The sequence below is a fragment of the Oncorhynchus keta genome, chromosome 21 (assembly GCF_023373465.1).
Source record: "Oncorhynchus keta strain PuntledgeMale-10-30-2019 chromosome 21, Oket_V2, whole genome shotgun sequence".
NCBI lineage: Eukaryota > Metazoa > Chordata > Actinopteri > Salmoniformes > Salmonidae > Oncorhynchus > Oncorhynchus keta.
Genome location: NC_068441.1, coordinates 23,076,002 through 23,103,770, shown reverse-complemented (window position 1 = coordinate 23,103,770; position 27,769 = coordinate 23,076,002). Strand labels below are relative to the sequence as shown.

General features: G+C 41.4%; 2 protein-coding genes and 1 long non-coding RNA gene across 19 annotated transcripts in view; 2 read left to right on the top strand and 1 right to left on the bottom strand.

Annotated features, from left to right (window-relative positions):
- Window positions 1-1,946, bottom strand: part of LOC118372453 (AMP deaminase 2-like) — a 63,684-nt gene extending 61,738 nt beyond the window's left edge. The window contains exons 1-2 of one of the 3 annotated variants that reach the window (XM_052473530.1): window positions 1,407-1,477; window positions 720-791 (exon numbers count right to left, since the gene is read on the bottom strand). Coding sequence is in view for 1 of the 3 variants with exons in the window: in XM_052473528.1 (XP_052329488.1) it covers window positions 1,407-1,416 (10 nt within the window). In the remaining 2 variants the exon portion in view is untranslated. Of the gene's footprint in view, window positions 1-719; window positions 812-1,406 lie in introns of those variants that run through there. The other 2 variants (XM_052473528.1, XM_052473532.1) reach the window with 2 other exon arrangements.
- On the top strand, window positions 709-21,261 carry LOC118372451 (guanine nucleotide-binding protein G(t) subunit alpha-2-like). Of its 3 annotated transcripts, none has more exons than XM_052473539.1 (9): window positions 709-820; window positions 14,467-14,509; window positions 14,871-15,012; window positions 15,234-15,391; window positions 15,528-15,656; window positions 17,459-17,588; window positions 19,501-19,654; window positions 19,858-20,065; window positions 20,337-21,261. In XM_052473539.1, exons 2-8 carry the CDS (start codon window positions 14,505-14,507, stop codon window positions 20,046-20,048), a joined length of 909 nt encoding a protein of 302 aa, XP_052329499.1. In that variant the 5' UTR covers window positions 709-820; window positions 14,467-14,504; the 3' UTR covers window positions 20,049-20,065; window positions 20,337-21,261. The 3 variants fall into 3 exon arrangements, with proteins under 3 accessions (XP_052329499.1, XP_052329498.1, XP_035614249.2); XM_052473538.1 differs by having other exon boundaries at window positions 746-844; XM_035758356.2 differs by lacking the exon at window positions 709-820 and adding an exon at window positions 7,294-7,682.
- A 4,459-nt stretch (window positions 21,262-25,720) lies between these two features.
- Window positions 25,721-27,154, top strand: LOC127910312 (uncharacterized). Of its 13 annotated transcripts, XR_008074281.1 has the most exons (5): window positions 25,866-25,898; window positions 25,996-26,022; window positions 26,151-26,192; window positions 26,234-26,368; window positions 26,481-27,154. It is a non-coding gene; the product is annotated as an uncharacterized LOC127910312 (long non-coding RNA). The 13 variants fall into 13 exon arrangements; XR_008074288.1 differs by lacking the exons at window positions 25,866-25,898; window positions 26,151-26,192 and adding an exon at window positions 25,721-25,753 and having other exon boundaries at window positions 26,327-26,368; window positions 26,508-27,154; XR_008074283.1 differs by lacking the exons at window positions 25,866-25,898; window positions 25,996-26,022 and adding an exon at window positions 25,736-25,758 and having other exon boundaries at window positions 26,129-26,192; window positions 26,315-26,368; window positions 26,508-27,154.
- The last annotated feature ends 615 nt before the right edge of the window (window positions 27,155-27,769 follow it).

Below are 27,769 nucleotides of genomic sequence, written 5' to 3'. Positions count from 1 at the left end.
AATTAAGAGAACTGAATTTTAAAACTTAATCTGAATGCATTTGAGAAGTTGATTATATGAAAATTCGATAAACTTGAAATTATAGTTTGTAAACTTGCCACAAAGACAATGAATACAAAATCTACCATTCTGAAACTGAATACATAAATATTGAATTTTAATGTTAAAATTTAATTTGAAAACGGAATGCAATATTCACTCAATTTAGTTTCAAATCATGAAATACAAGTTCAATTTATTAATTAAATGATTACATTTGTGTATTACAAATAAAAACATTAAATTCAAAATCCTAATACAAATTCAGAATTATGGAATTCAAATACAATTTCTGTTGGCACTGAAATCGCTCCATACACCATGTGCTCTTGGTTATACCAGGGATGAAATGATATACAATGTAGGCTATGAACTTTGCTCGCTCTGTGCGCTGCTCCAATATATCAAATGGGGCAGGAGGTAGCGTAGTGGTTAGAGCGTTGTTGATCGAATCCCAAGCTGACAAGGTAAAAATCTGTCCTTTCTGCCCCTGAACAAGGCAGTTAACACACTGTTCCCCGGTAAGGCCGTCATTGTAAAATAAGAATTTGTTCTTAACTTACTTGCCTAGTTAAATGAAGGTTAAATGTTTAAAAAATAAATGTAAAAATGTAACAACAGAAGACTGATCAAGGTCTGCATCCCCCCCTCGCCACCATATTACAGTAGTACCGGTATACCGTGCAAGTGTCCTGTGCTGGAGAGGGAGGTTGCCAGGGTCAGAGTTGTACAGAAGGTGTCCTATGCTATACCTGTGAAGAAAGTTGAGGATGGGCAAACGGTGAGTGATCCTAAGAGGCTCCCGGTGAGTAGTAGATGTTTTTGCCAGTACAGATAGGCCTACGAATGAAATGTGCTTTAGTAACTGGAAACTCTGAAAAAAACGAGCTCCAGCTGGGAAAAATCTATTTGAACGGTCAACCAACTCGGTCCTCTCTTTCTAGAGCTCCGAGATCCGGCCCCGAAGATCACTGACGTCACTCTTTTTTCAGAGTTCCCAGTTGTTTTAAACGCCATATTACTAGTGGGAAACTCATATCATCCCTGAGCTCCAACTTCTCCCACATGCTGACCTAAGGAAATAGCCTCAACAGCATTTTCAGCAGTTAAATTTACCAACAAACATTATTTTAAAAAGTAATCTATTCATGTGGTTTTTGAACACTAATTTGTTTACAGGCATGAAAGCCGCACTTTTGGTTTATGGATGAAGCAGCTTAGCCATTAGACAATCTGCGTTTTTCAATGAGTTCAAAGTATGCATTCAATTTGAATTTATAACGTCACAATTGATAATTACCACCTTCCCACTTTGTTAAGAATGCAACATAGAATTCAGTTTAGCTGCTCTGTCTGTGTGTACTTACCACCTGCCATGGTTGAGGCCTGGCTCAGCACGAAGAGCTGATGCAGAAAGTTGTAGCACTTGTCTTGTCCTCGCCCAGGAAACAACTGATAACCTTGCTGTAGCTGACAGTTTGTTTCTCTCAGACGTCCCGAATACAGCCTTATAACAGTTGTTTTCACTGGTAACTTCGCTAGCCAGCAAGCTAATCGTTTTTTCAAAACAAAGATCTTTGGAAATATTCCAGAAATGTGAACTTATTTTCTAACTAAGTAGCTATATTGCTGCAATAGCTATTTGCTTGAGTAAATACATATCTCCACCGAATGTATAAATATATATATCTCGTTAGCTAAACAATTGGATCATTTATTGCTGTCTTAGTTTCGTGAGACTCATTGACATTACAGGCTTTGCTGGACTTGACCGAGAGGAAGATGCAAAGCGAGAGGGATAAGTGTTCTCCAGCAGGTGGCGCTCTTCGTTTGTTTATTTTTTTTTGCTCCCCATAGCGAGGAGTTTTTGTGGAGGAGGTCAACGAGAGTGTCGAATTTGGTTAACAGTAAATGTAATGGCTTATTTGCTCGAACATACGTTTCGCAGTATTTGGGTTGTTACGAGTGTGCTGACGTAAGTAGGACACGTGACATCCCGGCAACTTTGAGAAAAAAACTATCGGAGTTGTGCCTGGTCGTCACTAGTTACCACAGCCACAAAGTCAACACCCCGCATATTTCTACAATTTATTTCCTTAAATTTTGATTTTAAACCCTGACCTCACTGCTAACCTTATGACTAACCTTAAATTAACACCATTGGTGGATTAGCATTTTTGTTTTCGTGAACATTTATGATATAGCCACGTTGACTTTGTGGATGTAGTAACTAGTGGAAAGCGTTGTGCCTGTTGTTCACACGCGTATCTGTCCTCGCATTGGCTAGAATGGTCCCACCTGATCTAGGCTCCTCCGGATTGCCTTCCATTTTTGAAGACATTTATTTTTCATTGCAGAGCAGGCACTAGACTAGAGTATCTGGTCAATATAATCAAATCAAAGTTATTGGTAACATACACTTGTTTAGCAGATGTTATTGCGGGTGTAGCGAAATGCATGTGTTTCTAGCTCCGACAGTGCAGTATTATCTAACAAGTAATATCTAACAATTTCACAACATATACCCAATACACACAAATCTAAGTAAAATAATGTAACTAAGAATATATAAATATATGGACGAGCAATGTCAGAGCGGCATAGACTAAGATACAATAGAATAGAATACAGTACATACATATGAGATGAGTAATGCAAAATATGTAAATTTGATTAAATTGACTAGTGTTCCATTTATTGACATGGCCAGGGATTTCAAGTCTATGTATATAGGCAGCATCCTCTAATGTGCTAGCGATGGCTATTTAACAGTCTGATGGCATTGAGATAGAAGTTGTTTTTCAGTCTCTCAGTCCCAGCTTTGATGCACCTTTTCTGACCTCGCCTTCTGGATGAAAGCGGGGTGAACAGGCAATGGCTCGGGTGGTTGTTGTCGTCCTTGATGATCTTTTTGGCCTTCCTGTGACATCAGCTGCTGTAGGTGTCCTGGAGGGCAGGTAGTTTGCTCCGGGTGATGCATTGGTCAGACCGTACCCCCCTCTAGAGAGCCTTAAGGTTGTTGGCTGTGCAGTTGCCGTAGCAGGCGGTGATACAGCCCAACAGTATGCTCTCAATTGTGCATCTGTAAAAGTGGGAGGGTTTTGGGTGCCAAGCCAAATTTCTTCGGCCTCCTGAGGTTGAAAAGGAGCTGTTGCGCCTTCATCATGTGTAAGTGCATGTGCAAATTCACAAACTTTTTTTGTTTTTTGGTGATGGTCGGATGAGATGAATCAACATATTCAAACGTCCAGAGCGTCCACCTCAGTCACCCTCAGATGAACTAAAGTAGTTAATAATGAACAGTGTCTTAGGGGCAGTTGGATGTGCATTTATCCAATCACCCTCTTACTTCTTACTCAAAGGTCTGACCGGCTGACTTGTCACTCAGGTGAGCAGAGAGGGTGGAACTATTCTGAAAGAGAGGTGAACTAGTATCATTACCCTTGTTCCCTGCTACTGTACAACCAACACTGCACTACACCTCATAACCAGCACCCCTCTCACAGTTAGTGGCCATCTGCTGGCCTAAACTGTTGCCCAAGATTTAACAGGGTTCTCTGGATAATCTTATCAACAGATCAGCTGCACCAGGCCAATCCCAGGATGCAGCAGGAAGGACAGAGTCAAAGCTTGAAGGGTCAGAATTAGAAAGGGACTACGGAATTGGAGGATGCCCTAATTAGCCGCCTGTTTTACTCTCTGAAGCATTTGTGGGGGCCTAATTTCCCTGCAACCCACTTCTTGCCATGAGACGTCAGATAAGATCTCTCTCTAAATTTCTCTCTTTTTCTCTCTTTTTTTCCAGGTTGGGCAATCTCATAGTATCTGAAGGTGGAAGGGCCAATATCTTGCTTTTTCTTCATGCAGCAAAGTTAGAGCCTACTACCTAGCTAACCACAACCAGTGCCACACCATTTGAGTTTGTCCACATCACGGTTATTATAGTAAACTAAAAGTTCAACTAAAACGATTTAGTAAACTGAAATAAAATAATTAACAAATCCGTTAGAAAAACTAAACTATACTGAAACTAGTATATTTAATTCCAAAACTAACTAGTATAAAAACAATCATGAAGAATGTTCATTTATTTATTTATTTATTTTTCACCAAAAAAATGAATAATTGGGCATAAAATCAAATGGGTTTTTCAATGGAGTTTTCAAGCTTTTTGCGGAATTTCAAGCTACTGAAACTATCGGGTAAAAGCTGCCAGGAGATGGCGATGTTTCAAATAGGCCTAGCTTGTGCATCACTATCACTGGCTATCACTAGCTCACAGGAGGAGAAATTGGCTAAGGAGCTAACTTGATTCTTCTTACATGTACTAGTCTCGGCGATATTCATTTTAAATAAATATTGTTGTGCCAGTCTCAGAGCAATTCCTTTTAGATCCAAGTCACATTCAGATTAAGGTGATCAGACGTCGATATCCCGGAAATGTCCCAATTAGTGCCAAGACCCCTAGAGGGCGTAGTTCTTCCTGATGTCGTATTGCCTCTAGATGCCGACCAGACCCCCAGTGTCTGTCTGGAGCGTGAAGTCACAAGCTCTGCTGGTCGTCTACTGTGAAGCAACCTAGTGGAACCAAAAGCCCTGGTCTACCCAAGAAAGCCTATTTTCAATAGGAATATGTGGATGATGTCAGCGCTATCACTATCTACTGGTTTTCATGTCTATGGTGTCGATGCAGTCAGCCCAGCGGGTGATACATTTTTGTCCCTCGGCGACCTGTTCGTACATAAATCATCCTCCATTCAGGCTTAAAATGTGTTGGTTTCCTCCTTAACTCAATTTAATGGAAGGCCAGACAGAAAAACAGGGAAAATATGCATACTGTCTTAATAAAACAGGAGAAATAAATACAAAATAAAATAAAAACACAAAACCATAATAACCTTGATTAACATATATAATTCAAAGCGATATCAGGTGCATGAAGCATTTTTACATTAGAATTGCCTTTGTTACTTTGTTTACAACTAAGTCTGGTCAAACAGTAGCTAGCTGTTCATGTCTCTATTGTTTTGATACAGATGTAGTCCACCTTGGAGTTCACTACATGCAAAGTTCTTGGTTATGAAAACTTCTGCAAAATGCATCTATAAATAGCTGATATTTTCAATTAGGCACATGGAAGCACAGATGGCACTGTGCACAGAAGGCACCCTGTCAACATTCTTATCTGGGAAAAAGTTGATTATTATTAGAAAACTGCTGATTACAGTAAATCTTTGTGCTGATCCATGACACAGTAGTCTGAGATGTGTGCAATCTCTGTCTGTTCCCATTGTCTCTCTCCTCATCTGAGTATAAAAGGCCAGTGGGGTAACCCACTGACTTATGCTTCTTTGTAAGTGGTAGAACTCACAAGGCTTCTATTCTCAACCGATACCTCACCCGTGCCGTGCCAGGAACTGTCACCAAGGGAGTACCAGAAGGCTCAATTCTAGGACCCATGTTATTCTGAATTTACATCAACAACATAGCTCAGGCAGTAGAAAGTGCTCTCATCCATTTATATGCAGATGATACAGTCTTATACTCAGCTGGCCCCTCCCCGGATTTTGTGTTGAACTAGCTAAAACAAAGCTTTCTTAGTGTCCAACAAGCTTTCTCTGCCATTAAACTTGTTCTGAACACCTTTAAAACAAAAGTCATGTGGTTTGGTAAGAATAATGCTCCTCTCCCCACCAGTGTGATTACTACCTCTGAGGGTTTAGAGCTTGAGGTAGTCACCTCATACAAGTACTTGGGAGTATGGCTAGACGGTACACTGTCCTTCTCTCAGCACATATCAAATCTGCAGGCTAAAGTTAAATCTAGACTTGGTTTCCTCTATCGTAATCCCTCCTCTTTCACCCCAGCTGCAAAACTTACCCTGATTCAGATGACCATTCTACCCATGCTAGATTACAGAGATGTAATTTATAGATCGGCAGCTAAGGGTACTCTCCAGTGGCTAGATGTTCTTTACCATTCAGCCATCAGATTAGCCACCAATGCTCCTTATAGGACACATCACTGCACTCTATACTGTGTAAACTGGTCATCTCTGTATACCTGTTGCAAGACCCACTGGTTGATGCATATTTATAAAACCCTCTTAGGCCTCACTTCCCCCTATCTGAGATACCTACAATAGCCCTCATCCTCCACATACAACACCCGTTCTGCCAGTCACATTCTGTTAAAGGTCCCCAAAGTACACATATCCCTGGGTCGCTCCTCTTTTCAGTTCGCTGCAGCTAGCGACTGGAACGAGCTATAAAAAAAACAAATCACTCAAACTGGACAGTTTTATCTCCATCTCTTCATTCAAAGACTCAGTCATGGACACTCTTACTGACAGTTGTGGCTGCTTCATGTGATGTATTGTTGTCTATACCTTCTTGCCTTTGTGCTGTTGTCTGTGCCCAATAATGTTTGTACCATGTTTTGTTGCTACCGTATTGTTGTCATGTTGTGTTGCTCCCATGCTGTGTTGTCATGTGCTGCTGCCATGCTGTGTTGTTGTCTTAGGTCTCTCTTTATGTAGTGTTGTGGTGTCTCTCTTGTCGTGATGAGTGTTTGCCCTATATTTATATTTTTAATCCCAGCCCCAGTACCCGCAGGAGGCCCTTTGGTAGGCCATCATTGTAAATAAAAATGTATTCTTAACTTTCTTGCTTAGTTAAATAAAGGTTTTTAAAAAATGTAAATACCTGATGCTTGTTAAACTCTCCATCCTTCACCAGTAAAGACACAAAGCCAAGGTCTTATGCTGTAGAAATGCCTTTGTGACAATTAGCGTATTTTCATGGCTCAGGTTTGTAAGCCAATTGTCACTTAAAGTCTGGTAAAATCTAAAAAGTATTTACAAATCCCTACAGCATAAACAGGACAGAGCACATCATATTGTTTTATTTCTGTGGTTATAAGTTTATTCTAAATGAGAACAAGAAGAACAAGAACATTATCACACCTGACACCATCTCTTTTTGAGCCATACTTGACAGAGGCTGGGGGAGCTAAACTGTGCAAGAGGTAGAGAAAGTCAACTTTGAACACCCAGAGCATTGAGCTATAAAAAACCAGACCTTCTCTATTTCTAATCCACCCATCTCTTTCTAAACCCTATGGCGTTTGCTTTTTTTACCCTTCACTTTTGCCCTCTACTTCATCCTAATTGGATCTAATGGTTCCCATGGGAACGTCAGAAAAAGCCCTGCCCAATCCCAACCTGATTTCAAGATGTCAGGTGTAACGTAGGGGAATAAGGGAGGGCTAACACCAGAGAGAAGACAGCTTCCCTTAGTCCCCAAGTAGTGATTGTCCGACTGCGTGCCAGCATACATCTCCAGAGTCCTCTTCCTCCATCCACCAACCCCTGACTGAGGCCAGGACCCCTTGTTCCCAGCCCCCACCTCTGCCCTCCTTTTTGCCTGTCTCCCAGTGCACCAAACAGGCGGCGGGAGCGGACGGCCGCATTTCCGTACCACACAGGATCTTGACTTGAAGGAGTGAGAAAGACCCAAAGTTCAAAATGGGAGCTGGAGGAAGTGTCGAAGACAAGGCATTAGCCGCAAAGTCCAAGGAGCTGGAAAAGCAGCTGGCGGAGGATGCAGACAAAGAATCCAAGACAGTCAAGCTTCTGCTGCTTGGTAAGGAGCTGTTGTGCTTGTGGGGCTTCTTCTGAAACTTCAGAAAAGTAGAATGAGACCCTTAACTGGCTTATGGTCTGTCAGGCATAGACCATAGCAGTGTCTGATGCAAACAATCAGGATATCATCATCTTCTTAAAAAAAGCTGAAAGAAAGATATTGGTTGAATATTATGCAACTATGTGCCCTGATCTTTGAGAGATTTGAGAGTCAAACAGTTTTTGTTAGGGGGCATTGTATTGGAAATTGCACAGCAATGAAAGGCATAAATAGTTTAATTTTACATCATGTGAAGAAAATAAATGTTGTTTTGCAATGAGCAGTCATGCCAACCTGTATGACCCTAAGCATCAGCCATACCCAACCTCTGTATGAGCTTACGTATTAGATAAGATGGACTTTAGTAGGTTACACTGATGATAACAGTTGGAATTATATGAGACTGAATATTCCCTGGCGAAGTTAGCATAGTTGTTGTGAATTCTTCATCACTTTGATATTGTACCTTGATCGATGGCGCTTGTTGCTCAAGGTCCTTCTGGAACATTCAATGTAGCTAAAAATATCATTTTGATCAATGTAATGACCTTTTCCAATTGTTTAACACTTCTAGATTTATGGAAACGTGACAATGCTGAAATGGTGCATTCAAAAACAGGCTAAACCTATAAAAATGTCTTAAATGATCAGAATTGTGATCAATGGAATGGACTTTTCCCATTGTGTAACACTTCTAGATTTGTGGAAACTTGCCAATGCTGAAATGGTGCGTTCAAAAACAGGCTAAACTTATTAGGCCTCTACTCAATCAGAACACTAGCATCGATCCTGATATCTAGCCTCAGTTATATATGACAAGAGCTTAACGGTAATCTGTTATATATTACATTGGTGTTCTGCCTTTGCACATTCAACGTGAATGGGAATTGGCATGTCACTGTAACACGGCCTGGATGTAAACAGATAAGCATGTCACGCTGAAAGTAGCTTACATTAAATCAGATAAGTCCAAGAGTGACTGCTTCTGTTACCTCAAGACTGAAATGAGAAATCGTAGGATTTGTGGGGTCAGAGGTGTTAGAAAACACCATAATAAAAGACAATACCATTTCCCTTGATTGAAACAACAAATTCTCTCATAATGACAATCTGTATGAGAGTCGTTACTGTAGTATGGGGTCATTCAATGTTTCTCAGCAACCATAAGGTTGATAGCTGAGCATTGTTTTTTAAGTTCCCCTGAAATGGAACGTGTTGATTCATAACTACTAGAAGGGAAATTGTGAGTCTATTTCTATATTAGCTACTTCAATAGATATTAGACTCAGAGAAAAGTCTGTAAAGTAGAAAATCTGGAACACTACCTAGCAGGGAATCAGATTAGTGTTAATGTTTGGCTCTGGGAGGATTTAGAAGAGCCCTATATTGTCTTCGTAGGTTATGAAAACAGGGCTATATGACTCTCTGTAGAAGTGGCAACAGTTATGAATGTTGACATATCAGCAGCATGCGTCTCAATACAGTATGTAAAACAATGAGCGGTAGATGTGTCATGAGCTCTGGGTATAAATAGCTTTGTGAGGGTTCAGGGGCAGGATTTAGTCAGCCTTTCCCATAGGATCATGGTAACCCAATTATGCTTCCTTTCCTGCTACTTAGACTCCCTGTAATAAATTCCCTAGCACCGGGTTACATCATGGCCTGCAACATGCATCATCAAATGCTAAGTAGTTATCACACATGGCAAAAAGCAAGGGCCAATGACACAAGTTAATTGACAGGGAAAATAACAAGGGACAAATGGAGATGCTGAACAATACAGCAATTATGAAAAGCCAAATACAACAGGTACCAATCCAGTAAAAGTTTGCAGACAATAGGGTCAACATTAGAAGACTGCCAGAGAAACCCAGAAGGGTCAACCATCAGAGTAATCAGGGCCAGCAGCAACAAAAGCTTATTAGGATCAATTGACAGGAACAAATGACTATCTGGGCCATAGATCATCATATTATCAACATTAATTTACATTAATGGAGAGACTTTCATTTAAAAAAGATCAAATGTGCAGATGTAACATCTTGTAAACCATAACCCCTGTCTCACCTGTCTACACCCCTCACTAACAGTAACTGGGAGGAGAGAAATTGTCATGTTTAAGGCATCAAAAATTGCATACTTTCCCCTGCTGGTATGAGGTTTTGGTGGTTAAGATAACCATATTGTAGTCGTTATTGTCCATATTTTAAACGAAATAACCATATTGTAGTCGTTATTGTCCATATTTTAAACGAAATAACCATATTGTAGTAGTTATTGTCCATATTTTAAACTAAACCAATGAGATGCTGTGACAGCTGAAGGAATTGGTAAAATATTGACACATTGCAAAACTGAAGACGTGAAATGACCCACAATCCAGTTGGTAGGATTGCAGCCAAAGAATGAGTTGAGGCTTTGTGGATGAAGAGCAGCAATTAACAGCCATTAATCCTTGTGTCTCCTGCTGCTCCTGCAGAACACAACACAGACGCAGCAAAGCTAATTCTCTGGCAGAGTAACAATTAGGCTACTAAAGACCAAGTTGTTCTGTATTCTGAATGAAATGTAGGTACATCATCCATTTCAATTTTTTCATAGTCAACAAAATGCTGTCAGAGCTTAGTGTATGATATTTACAGTACCTTCAGAAATGATTCACCCCTAACCCGGACAACACTGGGCCAATTGTGCGTCCCCCTATGGGACTCCTGATCACGGCCGGTTGTGATACAGCCCGGGATCGAACCAGGGTCTGTAGTGATGCCTTTAGCTCTGTGATGCAGTGCCTACACCGCTGCGCCACTCAGGAGCCTGAAAGTCTTGAGTCAATAAGTATTCAACCCCTTTGTTATGACAAACCTAAATAAGTTCAGGATAAAAAAAATGTGCTTATCAAGTCATATAATAAGTTGCATGGACTCACTTTGTATGCAATAATAGTGTTTAACATGACTTTTTAATGACTACCTCATCTCTGTACCCCACACACACAATGATCTGTAATATCCCTCAGTCGAGCATTGAAATTCAAACATAGATTCAACCACAAAGACCAAGGAGGTTTACCAATGCCTTACAAAGAAGAGCACCTATTGGTAGATAAAAAAAGAAAAAAAAGAAAGCAGGCATTGAATGTTCCTGAGTGGACTACTTACAGTTTTCAATTAAATTGGCTTGAAAATCGATGGAAAGACTTGAAAATGGCTGTCTAGCAATGATCAATAGGCTGTCATTGTAGGCCGTCATTGTAAATAAAAATGTGTTCTTAATTGACTTGCCTGGTTAAATAAAGGTGAAATAAAATAAATTAAATCAACAACCAACATGATCGAGTTTGAAGAATTAAACAAATAATAATGTGCAAATATTGTACAATCCAAGTGTCCAAAACCTTTAGAGCCTTACCCAGGAAGACTCACAGCTGTATTCGCTACCAAAGGGGTTTCCAACGTATTGACTCAGGGGTGTGAATACGTATTTAAATGAGATACACAACAAAAGTATATGGACACCCATTCAAATTAGTGGATTCGGCTATTTCAGCCACACCCGTTGCTGACAGGTGTATAAAATCGAGCACAAAGCCATGCAATCTCCATAGACAAACACTGGCAGTAGAATGGTCCGTACTGAAGAGCTCAGTGACTTTCAACGTGGTACCATCATAGGATGCCACCTAAAACATTTAAAATCAGTTTCACAATTCCTGACATGTAATCCTGGTTAAAAAAAATCCCTGTCTTAGGTCAGTTAGGATCACCACTTTATTTTAAGAATGTAAAATGTCAGAAGAATAGTAGAGAGAATTATTTATTTAAGTTTTTATTTCTTTCATCACATTCCCAGTGGGTCAAACGTTTAAATGCATTAAATTAGTATTTGGTAGCATTGCCTTTAAATTGTTTAACTTGGATCAAATGTTTAAGGTAGGCTTCGACAGGCTTCTCTCATTAAGTTGGGTGAATTTTGACTCATTCCTCCTGTCAGAGCTGGTGTAACTGAGTCAGGTTTGTAGGCCTCCTTGCTCGCACACACTTTTTCAGTTCTGCCCACAAATGTTCTATAAGATTGAGGTCAGGGCTTTGTGATGGCCACTCCAATACCTTGCCTTTGTTGTCCTTAAGCCATTTTGCCACAACTCTGGAAGTATGCTTGGGGTCATTGTCCATTTGGAAGACCCATTTGCGACCAAGCTTTAACTTCCTGACTGATGTCTTGAGATGTTGCTTCAATATATCCACCTAATTTTCCTACCTCATGATGCCATCTATTTTGTGAAGTGCACCAGTCCCTGCTATAGCAAAGCACCCCCCAACATGATGCTCCCACCCCATGCTTCACAGTTGGGATGACGTTCTTCGGCTTGCAAGCCTCACCCTTTTCCTTCCAAACATATCGATGGTCATTATGGCTAAACAGTTCTATTTTTATTTCATCAGACCAGAGGACATTTCTCCAAAAGGTATGATCTTTGTCCCGATTTGCAGTTGCAAACTGTAGTCTGGCTTTTTTATGGCGGTTTTGAAGCTGTGGCTTCTTCCTTGCTGAGCGGCCATTCAGGTTATGTCGATTATAGGTCTCGTTTTACTTTGGATATAGATACTTTTGTACCAGTTTCCTCCAGCATCTTCACAAGGTCCTTTGCTGTTGTTCTGGGATTGATTTGGACTTTTCCCACCAAAGTACGTTAATCTCTAGGAGACAGAACGTGTCTCCTTCCTGAGCGGTATGCCGTCTGCGTGGTCCCATGGTGTTTATACTTGCATACTATTGTTTGTACAGATGAACGTGGAACCTTCAGGTGTTTGGAAATTGCTCCCAAGGATGAACCAGACTTGTGGAGGTCAACAATTTATTTTCTGAGGTCTTGGCTGATTTCTTTTGATTTTCCCATGATGTCAAGCAAAGAGGCTCTGGGTTTGAAGGTAGGCCTTGAAATACATCCACAGCTACATCTCCAATTGACTCAAATGATGTCAATTAGCCTATCAGAAGTTTCTAAAGCCATGCTTTTACACCTGCATTGCTTGCTGTTTGGGGTTTTAGGCTGGGTTTCTGTACAGCACTTTGAGATCAGCTGATGTAAGAAGGGCTATATAAATACATTTGATTTGATTTGATTTAACTTTCTGGAATTTTCCAAGCTGTTTAAAGGCATGGTCAACTTAGTGTATGTAAACTTCTGCCCCACTGGAATTGCGATACAGTGAATTATAAGTGAAATATCTGTCTGTAAACAATTGTTGGAAAAATGACTTGCGTCATGCACAAAGTAGATGTCCTAACCGACTTGACAAAACTATAGTTTGTTAACAAGAAATTTGTGGAGTGGTTGAAAAATGAGTTTTAATGACTCCAACCTAAGTGTATGTAAACTTCCGACTTCAACTGTAAGTGTATTTCTCTATTTAATTTTCTATAAATTAGCCAACATTTCTAACAACATATTTTCACTTTGTTATTATGGGGTATTGTGTGTAGATGGGTGAGAAAAAACATCAATTTAATTTAATTCAGTCTGTAACACAACAACATGTGGAATAAGTCACTTTCTGAAGGCTCTGTATCTGGGGTACAAGAACAGTAACTACTCACCTCTTGCTTTAAAAAGTAAAAAAGCAATTGAACTTTGCAGAATGCAATGCTCCACAACCAATGCCATCTTCTGGTTGCATCAGGTATCAATGTACTGGTGCACATTTACCTTAAGAGATAACAACCTACTTGTGGAGAGCATGAAGAAATAGGCCTAAATTTGGAGGAATGGCTTTATTCAGGAATATCAGGCCTGCCTTCAGGAAAATAAACCTATGCATGGAGATATTGATGGTGAAATAGGTCTATTATGGAGACAGCCCAGTCACCCCAGCCTATCTAGGTAGCCCTCTCGCCTACCTTTGTGGATAAGAACCAACGGAGAGAAGGACACACTATCCCAGGAACTTTTTAGAGTGACACAAACTCACGATTCCTCATGGACTGACGTCTTCCTAGTGACGTCTTTACATATCGGCCGATATGAATTCTCAAATCCCATCCATTTAGCCCTTCGCTAATAAGGACACTGGCCTCTGCTAAACCATTGGGACAGATGTCCATCACATTAGCCATAAACCCTTTCATATGCTCATTTCCAAATAGTCAGGAAGCCTAGATGACCCCGTTGAGGTGGCGTGTGGGATAACAAATCCGCTGGTGGCGACAGTCTTGTTTGATATAAGCCCAGAGGGAAATGAGCTTACTGGTATTATGACATACAACTTCACTGCTTAGCCCAGTCTGCCCTATGGCCCAGTACTTGTTTATTAATTTCTGATTGCTCTGTTACCCCCCCCCCACCCGCTAAGTATGTTGTTACAATGGGATGTATCCCATAAGATGTGTCTATAGCCAAACTCATGGTACAAATGCAACAACAACATGCAGAAACAAAGCTAAACACAAAACAACAGGTCATAATATAACAGCTGTGGAATAACTACAACTGTAACTTCTGCAACACCACTGAATGCTTGTCATGTTGTGTGTCTCAGAGGGCTGGATCTGTACCAGTGGAGGGGATGGGCAACTGCTGAGCTTCCTCTTTCACTATGTGCTGTCATTATACATCTCTTTGCATAGGTCATGTTTTGGCCCTCAGGTTCCCTTTAACCAACTACAGGGTGAATGAGGATGATGTGTTTGTACATGGGAAAGCCATTGTAACATACAGGTGTATCTACTTCTTCTTTTGTTTTACCAGGTGCTGGTGAGTCTGGGAAGAGCACAATTGTAAAGCAGATGAAGTGAGTATAACAAAACAAACACCTTTGACATTGCATGTCATTCCTCCTCCCTCCTAATGTACATGCAACCAAACCTTGTCCATATACTTTACCATCACTCTAAAAGGTGTGAATTGGGTGTTCAATAAGTTTATGGCTCATAATCATATGGGAAAACAAAATGGACCATGATAGAATAAATTGTGGCAGCTACAATTGACATATACCCTGATGACTACTGAACAAAACACTAAAACACTTGCTGCAGAATGACTAGTACTAGTTCTTCTGGCCAATAATGGTTGTTGGTAGCATTGTATGTCAGTTGCATTTTAAACTGAAATTACAATTCTAACTGTTTTCTTCCTCTTGTGTTGGGTAGAATTCTCCATCAAGGTGGTTATACCAAAGAAGAACAATTGGAGTTCAGGGCGATCATCTATGGTAACATCTTGCAGTCTGCTCTGGCCATTATCAGAGGCATGGAGATGCTGGCAATTGACTTTGGATCACCAAAGGGATCTGTGAGTCCCACCCTGCATCTCTAACCCTTCTGGTCCACCAAATAGGCCCTCAATGACACACACGGATAGACATTGAGACACCAGCAGAAGTTTCAGTAATTGCACATGTTATTCAAATAGAAATAACAACACTACATTGTTAGCTTAGCTAATTACCATACAATGGAATTAAATTTTCATTTTAGTAGCAGTAAAACTCACCAGTTGACTTCATGGTGCAGGAAGACGGGCAGAAGCTGTCCAACCTGTCAGACTCCATTGAAGAGGGCTCAATGCCCCCTGAGCTGGCTGATGTCATCAAGAGGCTCTGGAGTGACAGTGGTGTCCAGGCCTCCTTCGAGAGAGCAGCTGAGTACCAGCTCAACGACTCAGCTGGCTAGTGAGTGTCACAGCAACTGTTATAGTTTGTTATGATATCATTCTCATGACAGTTCAGGTCATATCTTTGTTGGTGAGCATGATTATGTTCTATATGGGGGTGTGAATGTATGCTAAACTGAAATCTCGCTCAACAGCTATCTTGGAGAATTGGACAGAATCACAAAGTCTGATTACCTGCCCAATGAGCAAGATGTGCTGCGTTCTCGAGTCAAGACCACCGGTATCATCGAGGAGCAGTTCTCCTGCAAAGAGCTGCACTTCAGGTGAGGGAATATTAGCCAAACAAGGGAGAACACAAAGGGCCTAAAGTGGTCTTCCATACATCCTTGCATGTTCATTCCATTTCCCTTGGGGTGTGATTTTGCACAATCGTTGATTATCTCTTTACAGTCATATACAGTGCCTTGCGAAAGTATTCGGCCCCCTTGAACTTTCGACCTTTTGCCACATTTCAGGCTTCAAACATAAAGATATAAAACTGTATTTTTTTGTGAAGAATCAACAACAAGTGGGACACAATCATGAAGTGGAACAACATTTTATTTTTATTAAAAAAAAAAAATTTAACAAATCAAAAACTGAAAAATTGGGCGTGCAAAATTATTCAGCCCCTTTACTTTCAGTGCAGCAAACTCTCTCCAGAAGTTCAGTGAGGATCTCTGAATGATCCAATGTTGACCTAAATGACCAATGATGATAAATACAATCGACCTGTGTGTAATCAAGTCTCCGTATAAATGCACCTGCACTGTGATAGTCTCAGAGGTCCGTTAAAAGCGCAGAGAGCATCATGAAGAACAAGGAACACACCAGGCAGGTCCGAGATACTGTTGTGAAGAAGTTTAAAGCCGGATTTGGATACAAAAAGATTTCCCAAGCTTTAAACATCCCAAGGAGCACTGTGCAAGCGATAATATTGAAATGGAAGGAGTATCAGACCACTGCAAATCTACCAAGACCTGGCCGTCCCTCTAAACTTTCAGCTCATACAAGGAGAAGACTGATCAGAGATGTAGCCAAGAGGCCCATGATCACTCTGGATGAACTGCAGAGATCTACAGCTGAGGTGGGAGACTCTGTCCATAGGACAACAATCAGTCGTATATTGCACAAATCTGGCCTTTATGGAAGAGTGGCAAGAAGAAAGCCATTTCTTAAAGATATCCATAAAAAGTGTTGTTTAAAGTTTGCCACAAGCCACCTGGGAGACACACCAAACATGTGGAAGAAGGTGCTCTGGTCAGATGAAACCAAAATTGAACTTTTTGGCAACAATGCAAAACGTTATGTTTGGCGTAAAAGCAACACAGCTCATCACCCTGAACACACGATCCCCACTGTCAAACATGGTGGTGGCAGCATCATGGTTTGGGCCTGCTTTTCTTCAGCAGGGACAGGGAAGATGGTTAAAATTGATGGGAAGATGGATGTAGCCAAATACAGGACCATTCTGGAAGAAAACCTGATGTAGTCTGCAAAAGACCTGAGACTGGGACGGAGATTTGTCTTCCAACAAGACAATGATCCAAAACATAAAGCAAAATCTACAATGGAATGGTTCAAGAATGAACATATCCAGGTGTTAGAATGGCCAAGTCAAAGTCCAGACATGAATCCAATCGAGAATCTGTAGAAAGAACTGAAAACTGCTGTTCACAAATGCTTTCCATTCAACCTCACTGAGCTCGAGCTGTTTTGCAAGGAGGAATGGGAAAAAAATTCAGTCTCTCGATGTGCAAAACTGATAGAGACATACCCCAAGCGACTTACAGCTGTAATCGCAGCAAAAGGTGGCGCTACAAAGTATTAACTTAAGGGGGCTGAATAATTTTGCACGCCCAATTTTTCAGTTTTTGATTTGTTAAAAAAGTTTGAAATATCCAATAAATGTCGTTCCACTTCATGATTGTGTCCCACTTGTTGTTGATTCTTCACAAAAAATACAGTTTTATATCTTTATGTTTGAAGCCTGAAATGTGGCAAAAGGTCGCAAAGTTCAAGGGGGGTGAATACTTTCGCAAGGCACTGTATAACATCTCCCTTTTTTAACCCATCCCCCTGACAGGATGTTCGATGTGGGCGGCCAGCGGTCGGAGAGAAAGAAGTGGATCCATTGTTTTGAGGGTGTAACCTGCATCATCTTCTGCGGAGCCCTCAGTGCTTATGACATGGTGCTTGTAGAGGACGATGAAGTGGTGGGTTTGGCTTTACAGTTGACCTCTGATAGTTCAACTAGTTTGTCACAGTTGTGATTTTCCATATCGAGACAGACCGCCTCTATGTGGCCCTTTTAGTCCAAATGTTGTACTTTTGTACTGTTTACTTGGATTTCTCTTTTTTTGTACTGTGATCCATTTGGTAAGATTGAAAGAGCATCAGATGTTCTGATTCTAACTGAAGGGTATTTTCTCCAGTCTGACATCAAGTAAACAATGGATTATTCAGTCACAAGTTTATTAACCCTACCATACATGTTAAACTCCCCAAGGACATAGCTCAGATGACTATACAATATGATTTCTCAATCGCCTCACTGTCCTGTACCTAATAACATCACCCCAGTTCAAGCACAGAAGACATGTAGAGTTGTGTTTGTGTGCTTGCCAAAGGACCAAAATAGGAAATTAGATCATCTCTTTGGTTTGAGCAGGTGTGTAAAACTAATTCCATTGAGGGCGAATGTCTGCAGGTTTTAGTTTTTTCCTTTCAATTAAGACCTAGACAACCAGGTGAGGGGAGTTCCTTTCTAATTAGTGACCTTAATTAATCATCCAAGAACGAAAACCCGTAGACACTCGGCCTTCTGTGGAATGAGTTTGGCACATGTTGTTAAGAGTATACACGAAACAAAAATACAAACGCATGTAAAGTGTTGGTCTCATGTTTCATGAGCTGAAATAAAAGATCCCAGAAATGTTCCATACGCACAAAAAGCTTATTTCTCTCAAATGTTTTTGCACAAATTTGTTTACACCCGTTAGTAAACGTTTCTCCTTTGCCAAGATAATCAATCCACCTAACAGGTGTGGCATATCAAGAACCTGATTTAACAGCATGCTCATTACACAGATGCACCTTGTGCTGAGGACAATAAAAAGCCACTCGAAAATGTGCAGTTTTGTCACACAACACAATGCCACAGATGTCTCAAGTTTAAGTTGTGAGCAAGTGTGCGATTCGCATTCTGACTGGAGGAATTTCAGTCAGAGCTGTTACCAGAGAATTGAATATTCAACGTCTTTTCATTGAATTGGCAGTACGTCTAACCGGCCTCACAGCCGCAGACCACGTGTGTGACGTCGTGTGGGCAAGCGGTTTGCTGAGGTCAAGGTTGTGAACAGAGTGCCCCATGCTTGCGGTGGGGTTATGGTATGGGAAGGCATAAGCTACGGACAACGAGCACAATTGCCTTTTATCAAGGGCAATTTAAATGTAGAGAAACCATGGCTAGATCCTGAGGCCCATTGTCATTCATGCAATTCATCTGCCGCCACCACCACCTCATATTTCAGCAAGATAATGCACGGCCCCATGTCACGAGGATCTGTACAAAATTCCTGGAAGCTGAAAATTTCCCAATTCTTCTGTGGCCTGCATACTCACCAGACACGTCACCCATTGAGCATGTTTGGAATGTTCTGGATCGACGTGTACGACAGAGTGTTCCAGTTCCCACCAATATCCAGCAACTTCGCACAGCCATTGAAGAGGAGTGGGACAACATTCAACAGACCACAATCAACAACCTGATCAACTCTATGCGAAGGAGATGTGTCGCGCTGCATGAGGCAAATGGTAGTCACACCAGTTACTGACTGGTTCTCTGATCCACGCCCCTACCTTTTTTTTAAGGTATCTGTGACCAACAGATGCATATCTGTATTCCCAGTCATGTGAAATCCATAGATTAGGGCCTAGTGCATTTATTTCAATTGACTGATTTCCTTATGAACTGTAACTTAGTAAAATCTTTGAAATTGTTGCATGTTGCGTTTATATTTTTGTTCAGTATAGTTCGCATACTCATCTAGCCTGAGTGAGGATTGATGATAGAAACTGTGAGATTGTTGCCACTTAACCTAAGCCTATTTTTCCTTTTCACCACAGAACCGTATGCATGAGTCTCTTCACCTGTTCAACAGTATTTGCAACCACAGGTTCTTCGCCACCACCTCCATCGTACTCTTCCTCAACAAGAAGGATCTTTTCGAGGAGAAGATCAAGAAGGTCCACCTAAGCATCTGCTTCCCCGACTACGATGGTAAGAGTAACCACAAGTAAAAACAGCATAGTAAAACCGCATGATTTCCCAAGGACAGGAATGATGGAAATGTTTTATCTTCTACTGCAATATGATGCAGTGGCAAGATACTAGCCAACAGAATAGATACTGTCAACTTCATCACCTACAATTGAAAACAACTGAGAACCACTTCATGAGCTGCCTGCTTACTCTGCCACTAGGCCCCAACACGTATGATGATGCCAGCGACTACATCAAGAAGCAGTTTGAGGAGCTGAACATGAAGAAGGGTGTCAAAGAAATCTACTCTCACTTGACCTGCGCCACGGACACAAAGAATGTTGAGATTGTGTTCGGAGCCGTGACAGACATCATTATCAAAGAGAACCTAAAATCTTGCGGTCTGTTCTAAGCAGAAACACAAAAAAGGTGCAGTAGTTATCTCTTGTCTGTTCTTGTAACCCAAATTGACACCTAGGCTGTACACATTGACACTTCTAGTAGATTTGGAGGGCTCAGATAAGACTTGCCTCAGACAGACAAGGTGACATTTTCACCATGTTGGATACACCCATCTAATTCTTTCAGATTTAAAGTGTTTCAAGGGTAGGTGTTGATTTGAAATGCAGCATCTTATTGTTCTTTTAGGATTATATGTGGTTATTTTTTCACCTACATTTTTTTTTTTTTTTCCTCACAGATTTTATTTTCCCCCTCATCCCTTCACTTGGATTCATGTTGAAGTTGAGCAGTAGGAACAGAACGCACAACAGAAGGCTTTGTAATGGAATAAGACTCTTCAGACCCTTCAATTCTAGACTATCCCATCCCTTCCTTCCTAACTCCTGACACCCTAAATGATGAGTATAATGAATGCAAACACTAGGGAACAGCACCCAATTTACTCCAAATGGAGTTAACACACATCATATCCAACAAATCGAACAAAGATGGCAACATGTCCCTCCTGGAGACAATGTGGATGATGATGTCCTTCAGATGGAAATGAGGATAAGAAGTCAGAAGAACAGCAGAATTAACACTTGTTTGATATAGGTACTTTGTTATTCTGAATTATTTCTGGTTCTTTATGATGGGTTTGTGTTGAGGAAAGTGTCCAAAGCTGCTCAGGACTCCTATTGATAAACTTATGAAAGAATATGTTTTGAGGTGATCCATCTTACTCAACATGGTCAGAGTGAAGTCCTTTCCAGTAACATTGCTCTTGCCCCATGATTTATAATGTTTTTATCTAGTTCTAAGTATCTCAAATTAGAACTCTGTTTGGATATGCCTACTGTTTTACACCAGATGTAACACAGTAAAAAAACGTATTTAGCTAATTCCAATCAGTGAGTTCAAATAGCCAGGTCTAAACTGGAATTTAAGAAAAAGTACCCTCAAAACAAGTTAGTTATTTTGTAAATACAATAGTAGATTAGTGGGCCTTATATATCAATATTAAAATATGTATCAAAATGTTCAACATCAGTGACATGTCTAGTGATGTACATGTATATTTCATTTTGACTATTGACAATTGAACCTGTAACTCTGACCGGTCTTGCGAAAGATAAGATATTCAAAATAAAGATCGACATAGAAACTGCCAATTCTGCATGTCATTCTTTGTATTTTTTTTTTATCAAGATATGTGATGTGGCATTTAGGCTTTAATTAATATGTTGTATGAAATAACCCCCATTGTGGTTGGAATCGTGTTGTGCTGTCAACCACTGACTCAGAGATACACAATGCCAACAAACACATTTATATGACACTATACAGTGCATTCGGAAAGATTCAAACCCCTTGACTTTTTGCATATTTTGTTACTTTACAGCCTTATTCTAAGATCTATTTTTAATTCCGCATCAATCTACACACAATATCCCATAATAACAAAGTGAAAACAGACTTTTTATGTACTTTTATGTACTTTCTTAGTGAATTTAGATTGTTGTACATCTGTAAAAAGAATATATTAAAAAAACAGAAATACTTTATTTACATAAGTATTCAGACCCATTTATCATCCCTGAGATGTTTTTACAACTTGATTGGAGTCCACCTGTGGTAAATTCAATTGATTGGACATGATTTGAAAAGGCACACACCTGTCTATATAAGGTCCCACAGTTGACAGTCCATGTCAGAGCAAAAGCCAAGCCATGAGGTCAAAGGAATTGTCTCTAGAGCTCCAAGACTGGATTGTGTCGAGGCACAGATCTTGGGAAGGGTATCAACAAATTTCTGCAGCATTGAAAGTTCCCAGGAACACAGTCGCCTCCATAATTCTTAAACAGAAGAAGTTTGGAACCACCAAGACTCTTTATAGAGCTGGCCGCCTGGCCAAACTGAGTAATCGGAGGAGAAAGGCCTTGGTCAGGGAAGTGACCAAGTACCCGATGGTCACTTATTGTCAGAGCTCTAGAGGTTCTCTGTGGATATGGGATAACCTTCCAGAAGGACAACCATCTCTGCAGCACTCCACCAATCAAGCCTTTATGGTAGTGGCCAGGCGGAAGCCACTCAGTAAAAGGCACATGACAGCCCGCTTGGAGTTTGCCAAAAGGCACATAAAGACTCTCAGGCCATGAGAAACAAGATTCTCTGGTCGGATGAAACCAAGATTGAACTCTTTGGCCTGAATGCCAAGCATCACATCTCAAGGAAATATGACCCCCTCCCTATGGTGATGCATGTTGGGATGTGTTCAGCGCAGGGACTGGGAGACTAGTCAGGATCGAGGGAAAGATTTGGTATTGGAATTTTAGTAGGATCCCTATTAGCTGTTGCAAAAGCAGCAGCTACTCTTCCTGGGGTCCACACAAAACATGCAACATAATACAGAATGACATAATACAGAACATCATTAGACAAGAACACCTGCACAGGATCGGTACATCTGAACATGACACCTGCGGGACAGGTTCAGGATAGCAACAACTGCCCGAGTTACACCAGGAACGCACAATCCCTCCATCAGTGCTTACTCAGATTGTCCGCAATAGGCTGAGAGAGGCTGGACTGAGGGCTTGTAGGCCTGTTGTAAGGCAGGTCCTCACCAGACATCACTGGCAACAACGTCACCTGTGGGTTACAAACCCACCGTCGCTGGGCCAGACAGGACTGGCAAAAAGTGCTCTTCACTGACGAGTCGCAGTTTTGTCTCACCATGGTCGGATTTGCGTCTATCGTCAAAGGAATGAGCGTTACACCGAAGTCTGTACTCTGGAGCGATTTGGAGGTGGAGGGTCCGTCACGGTCTGGGGCGGTGTGTCACAGCATCATCAGACTGAACTTGTTGTCATTGCAGGCAATCTCAACGCTGTGCGTTACAGGGAAGACATCCTCCTCCCTCATGTGGTACCCTTCCTGCAGGCTCATCCTGACATGACCCTCCAGCATGGCAATGCCACCAGCCATACTGCTCGTTCTGTGCGTGACAGGAATGTCAGTGTTCTGCCATGGCCAGAGAAGAGCCTGACTCTCAATCCCATTGAGCACGTCTGGGACCTGTTGGATTGGAGGGTGAGGGCCAGGGCCATTCCCCCCAGAAATGTCCGGGAACTTGCAGGTGCCCTGGGGGAAGAGTGAGGTAACATCTCACGGCAAGAACTGACAAATCTGGCGCAGTCCATGAGGAGGAGATGCACTGCAGTATGTAGTGGACATTTCCTGTATTACCAAATCATGAGAGCAAACCACACACAAGTCAGAGTTATCATCTTTAATCATATGAGCTCCATCACAACCCTGTGACTCTCAGATCAATTCAGTGTCTATAAATGAATTCTCTGAGAGTGCTTACACATTGCAACTGAGATCCTTTATAGCAAAGACACACATAGCCAGACAGCATTGCCTATAAATTATCGTTCAGCTTTGTCTCCTAAACTATGTTCTTATCTCACTCTTGGTACCACTCAGGACCAACACCATTACCTCACCCAATGGCATATATCAAATACACCCCCTCCTGGACAAGATCACAGAGAGGAGAGTGACTCTCTAGGTCAAGATAAGGGCAACCTCAGAGGGAACATAGAATGGTTCAAGACACTGCCATCCTCCTCTCCCTGATGGGAAAGGTAGGGAGTGACTGGCACACAGACATTGTCAAGCCAAGAGATAATTGGTTCCCCCTCAATCATCCCTTCACATGGTTTAAAATATACGTTTACATATGAAGACAAGCTTGACCTCTCCCCTTTCTTTGGCCCAAGTAACTGAACCCTGACAGAGAACAGAGAACTGAAAACAGCCAACACTATAGTACAACAAAATACATTCTAAATGACAAGTATCTCACAAGCATATTATGAAAATAAAACTATGTTACCCAACTAATTCTGATTCTGCTACGACAAGTACTTAATGCAGCTGGTGGCCACACCAGACACTGACTGTTACTTTTAATTTTGACCCCGCCTTTGTTCAGGGACACATTATTACATTTCTGTTAATCACATGTCTGTGGAACTTGTTCAGTTTATATCTCAGTTGTTGAATCTTTTTATGTTCATACAAATATTTACACGTTAAGTTTGTAGAAAATAAACACAGTTGACAGTGAGAGGACGTTTATTTTTTGCTGAGTTTACATACATTTTTAAAAAGGCACACATAGCCTACATACACACAAACTATCTAGGTCAAATAGGGAAGAGACGTTGTGCCACGGGGTGTGGCTTTATCTGTTTTTTTTAAACCAGGTTTGCTGTGTATTTGAGCAATATGAGATTGAAGGAAGTTCCATGCAATAAGGACTCTATATAATACTTTATGTTTTCTTTAATTTGTTCTGGATTTGGGGACTATGAAAAGACCCCTGGTGGCATGTCTGGTGGGGTAAGTGTGTGTGTCAGAGCTGTGTGTAAATTGACTATGCAAACAATTTGGGATTTTCAACACATGAATGTTTCTTACAAAAATAAGAAGTGATGCAGACAGTCTCTCCTCAGCTCTTAGCCAAGAGAGACTGGCATGCATAGTATTAATATTAGCCCTCTGATTACAATGAAGATCAAAATGTGCTGCTTCTGACAAGGTACAAATCTGTCGTTCTGCCCCACACGACTGAACAGGCAGTTAACCCAACTAGAGCCCAGGCCGTCATGGTGAAAATAAGAGCATGTTCTTAAGCTGACATTGCCTGGTTAAATGAAGGTAAAAAAAAAAATCTAAGGTAATGCCAAGTAATTTAGTCCTAAGTTCACAGCCAACCAGATTCAGCTGAAGTCATTTAGGAAGAGATTTTGGTTTGCTTAGCTTTAGAGATGTTCATGGACCAGACTGTCAGCTCCATTGGTTTTAAAACAGACTGAAACTCGTTGTGTAAGGGTTTCAGGTGACCTTTAGCTTATATTTTGAAGGGTATGGTTGAATCATCAGCATACATGGAAGACATGCTTTGTTTAATGAGTTTTGTTAAAAATAGAAAAGTAGTATGAGCCTATTCCTAACTAAAATGTGGAATTAAAGTTTAGAAAATGGTTTGAGTTCTATTAGATGTTAGACACTGAACCATTGGCAGAGGTTGAAAACCCAGAAAGTTTTTCAACACAGGTTAGGCCAAAATAGTAAAGGCTGCATTGAAATCTAGAGCAGCTCCCAAATCTTCTTATTAAATTTCTTTAAGAGCAGAGAAAGGTTACTATTTACATAGACAGGTGGTAGAGCACATATGCATTTAAAACCATACGAAGCAGCACACAGATTATCTTAGGAAACACCAGGTGGTAGAGCAGGTTAGGAAACACCAGGTAAAGTAATGATAAGACACTTAACAGAGAATTGTTAGCAGGATTAGGTCAAACACAATTTTTTCCAACAGTTTGCTAGGCTGGCAGAATTAGACATGTGGAAACCATGAAAGGGGCATTTACCTAGCGGAAGATAATGTCAGACATAAGGAGAAAGACTAATCTTATCTAAGTCATTGTTTAGATATGCAGCAAGGTGACCTTGATGTTTTGGGCAGAGGAGGATGTGCCAACAGGGGGGCAGGAAGGAAGATGGTAGAGCAGGGAATTTGAAGACACCAGGTGGTAGAGCAGGTTAGGAGAACACCAGGTGGTAGAGCAGGTTATGAAACACCAGGTGGTAGAGCAGGTTAAGTGAAACACCAGGTGGTGGTAGAAGCAGGTTAGGAAACAACCCCAGGTGGTAGGAAGGTTAAACACCAGGTGGTAGAGGTGGTAGGAAGGTGGAACACCAGGTGGTAGAGCAGGTTATGAAACACCAGGTGGTAGAGCAGGTTGGAAACACCAGGTGGTTAGGAAACACCAGCAGGTTAAATGGTAGAGCAGGTTAGAACAGGTGGTAGAGCAGGTGGTTCCCAGGTGGTAGAGCAGGTTAGGAAACACCAGGTGGTAGTGCAGGTTAGGGTTAGGAAACACAGAAGGTTGGTAGAGCAGGTTAGGAAACACCAGGTGGTTTTTAAAATAGAGCAGGTTATGAAACACCAGGTGGTAGTTTATAGGTTAGGAAACACCAGGTGGTAGAGCAGGTTAGGAAACACCAGGTGGTAGAGCAGGTTATGAAACACCAGGTGGTAGAAACACCAGGTGGTAGTTGGTTAGGAAACACCAGGTGGTAGAGCAGGTTAGGAAACACCAGGTGGTAGAGCAGGTTAGGAAACACCAGGTGGTAGAGCAGGTTAGGAAACACCAGGTGGTAGAGCAGGTTAGGAAACACCAGGTGGTAGAGCAGGTTATGAAACACCAGGTGGTGTTAGTGCAGGTTAGGAAACACCAGGTGGTAGAGCAGGTTAGGAAACACCAGGTGGTAGAGCAGGTTAGAAACACCAGGTGGTAGAGCAGGTTAGGTTAAACACCAGATGGTAGTGCAGGTTATGAAACACCAGGTGGTAGAGCAGGTTAGGAAACACCAGGTGGTAGAGCAGGTTAGGAAACACCAGGTGGTAGAGCAGGTTAGGAAACACCAGGTGGTAGAGCAGGTTAGGAAACACCAGGTGGTAGAGCAGGTTAGGAAACACCAGGTGGTAGAGCAGGTTATGAAACACCAGGTGGTAGAGCAGGTTAGGAAACACCAGGTGGTAGAGCAGGTTAGGAAACACCAGGTGGTAGAGCAGGTTAGGAAACACCAGGTGGTAGAGCAGGTTAGGAAACACCAGGTGGTAGAGCAGGTTATGAAACACCAGGTGGTAGAGCAGGTTAGGAAACACCAGGTGGTAGAGCAGGTTATGAAACACCAGGTGGTAGAGCAGGTTAGGAAACACCAGGTGGTAGAGCAGGTTAGGAAACACCAGGTGGTAGAGCAGGTTATGAAACACCAGGTGGTAGAGCAGGTTAGGAAACACCAGGTGGTAGAGCAGGTTAGGAAACACCAGGTGGTAGAGCAGGTTATGAAACACCAGGTGGTAGAGCAGGTTAGGAAACACCAGGTGGTAGAGTAGGTTAGGAAACACCAGGTGGTAGAGCAGGTTAGGAAACACTGCAGGTTAGGAAAGACTTAGTGGCCTAGAGGATAACTACTTTTAAAAAAAAATGAATATCCACTCCAACATTTGCAAATGGACTTGATTGAACTATTCCGAAGTGAGGGAAAGAAGGGGTGTTTAACAATAATATATATGTATATTAAAGGGGTAGAAGCATCCTCAACTTACTTGATGGACATGATTATGTTACTTAAAATATTAGGTCAAGATATTATCCCGAGAGTTGATTTACTAGGATCTATTTCTTTAAATAATGGATGACATTCTAGCTAATCAGGTAGAACAAATAGAATGCCAGAATTAGGGACCAGAACAGGTAGACATAGAAGTTGAAGATATACTAGCAGAACACATGAAAAGACTGTTTGTTAACCAAACCTGTATGTCCAAGATTTTGTGTCAAACAGGTGAATTCCAGGAGAATGTGATTCACTCAATCCAACCAGAAGACTGGGTGTGGATCCAGTCCCTGAGGAGAATAGACGGGAAGCAGCCCCGTTGGGAAGGCCCATACCAGGTTCTGTTAAACCACCGCCTTTGCCATTAGAATAGCTGAGAGAGTCAATTGGGTCCATGTTACCCACTGCAAGAAGGTATGTACACATATGAGCACGGCGGATCACACACAGAGTTCGGAGAAGAACCGAGTACCAACAGGGTCCGGG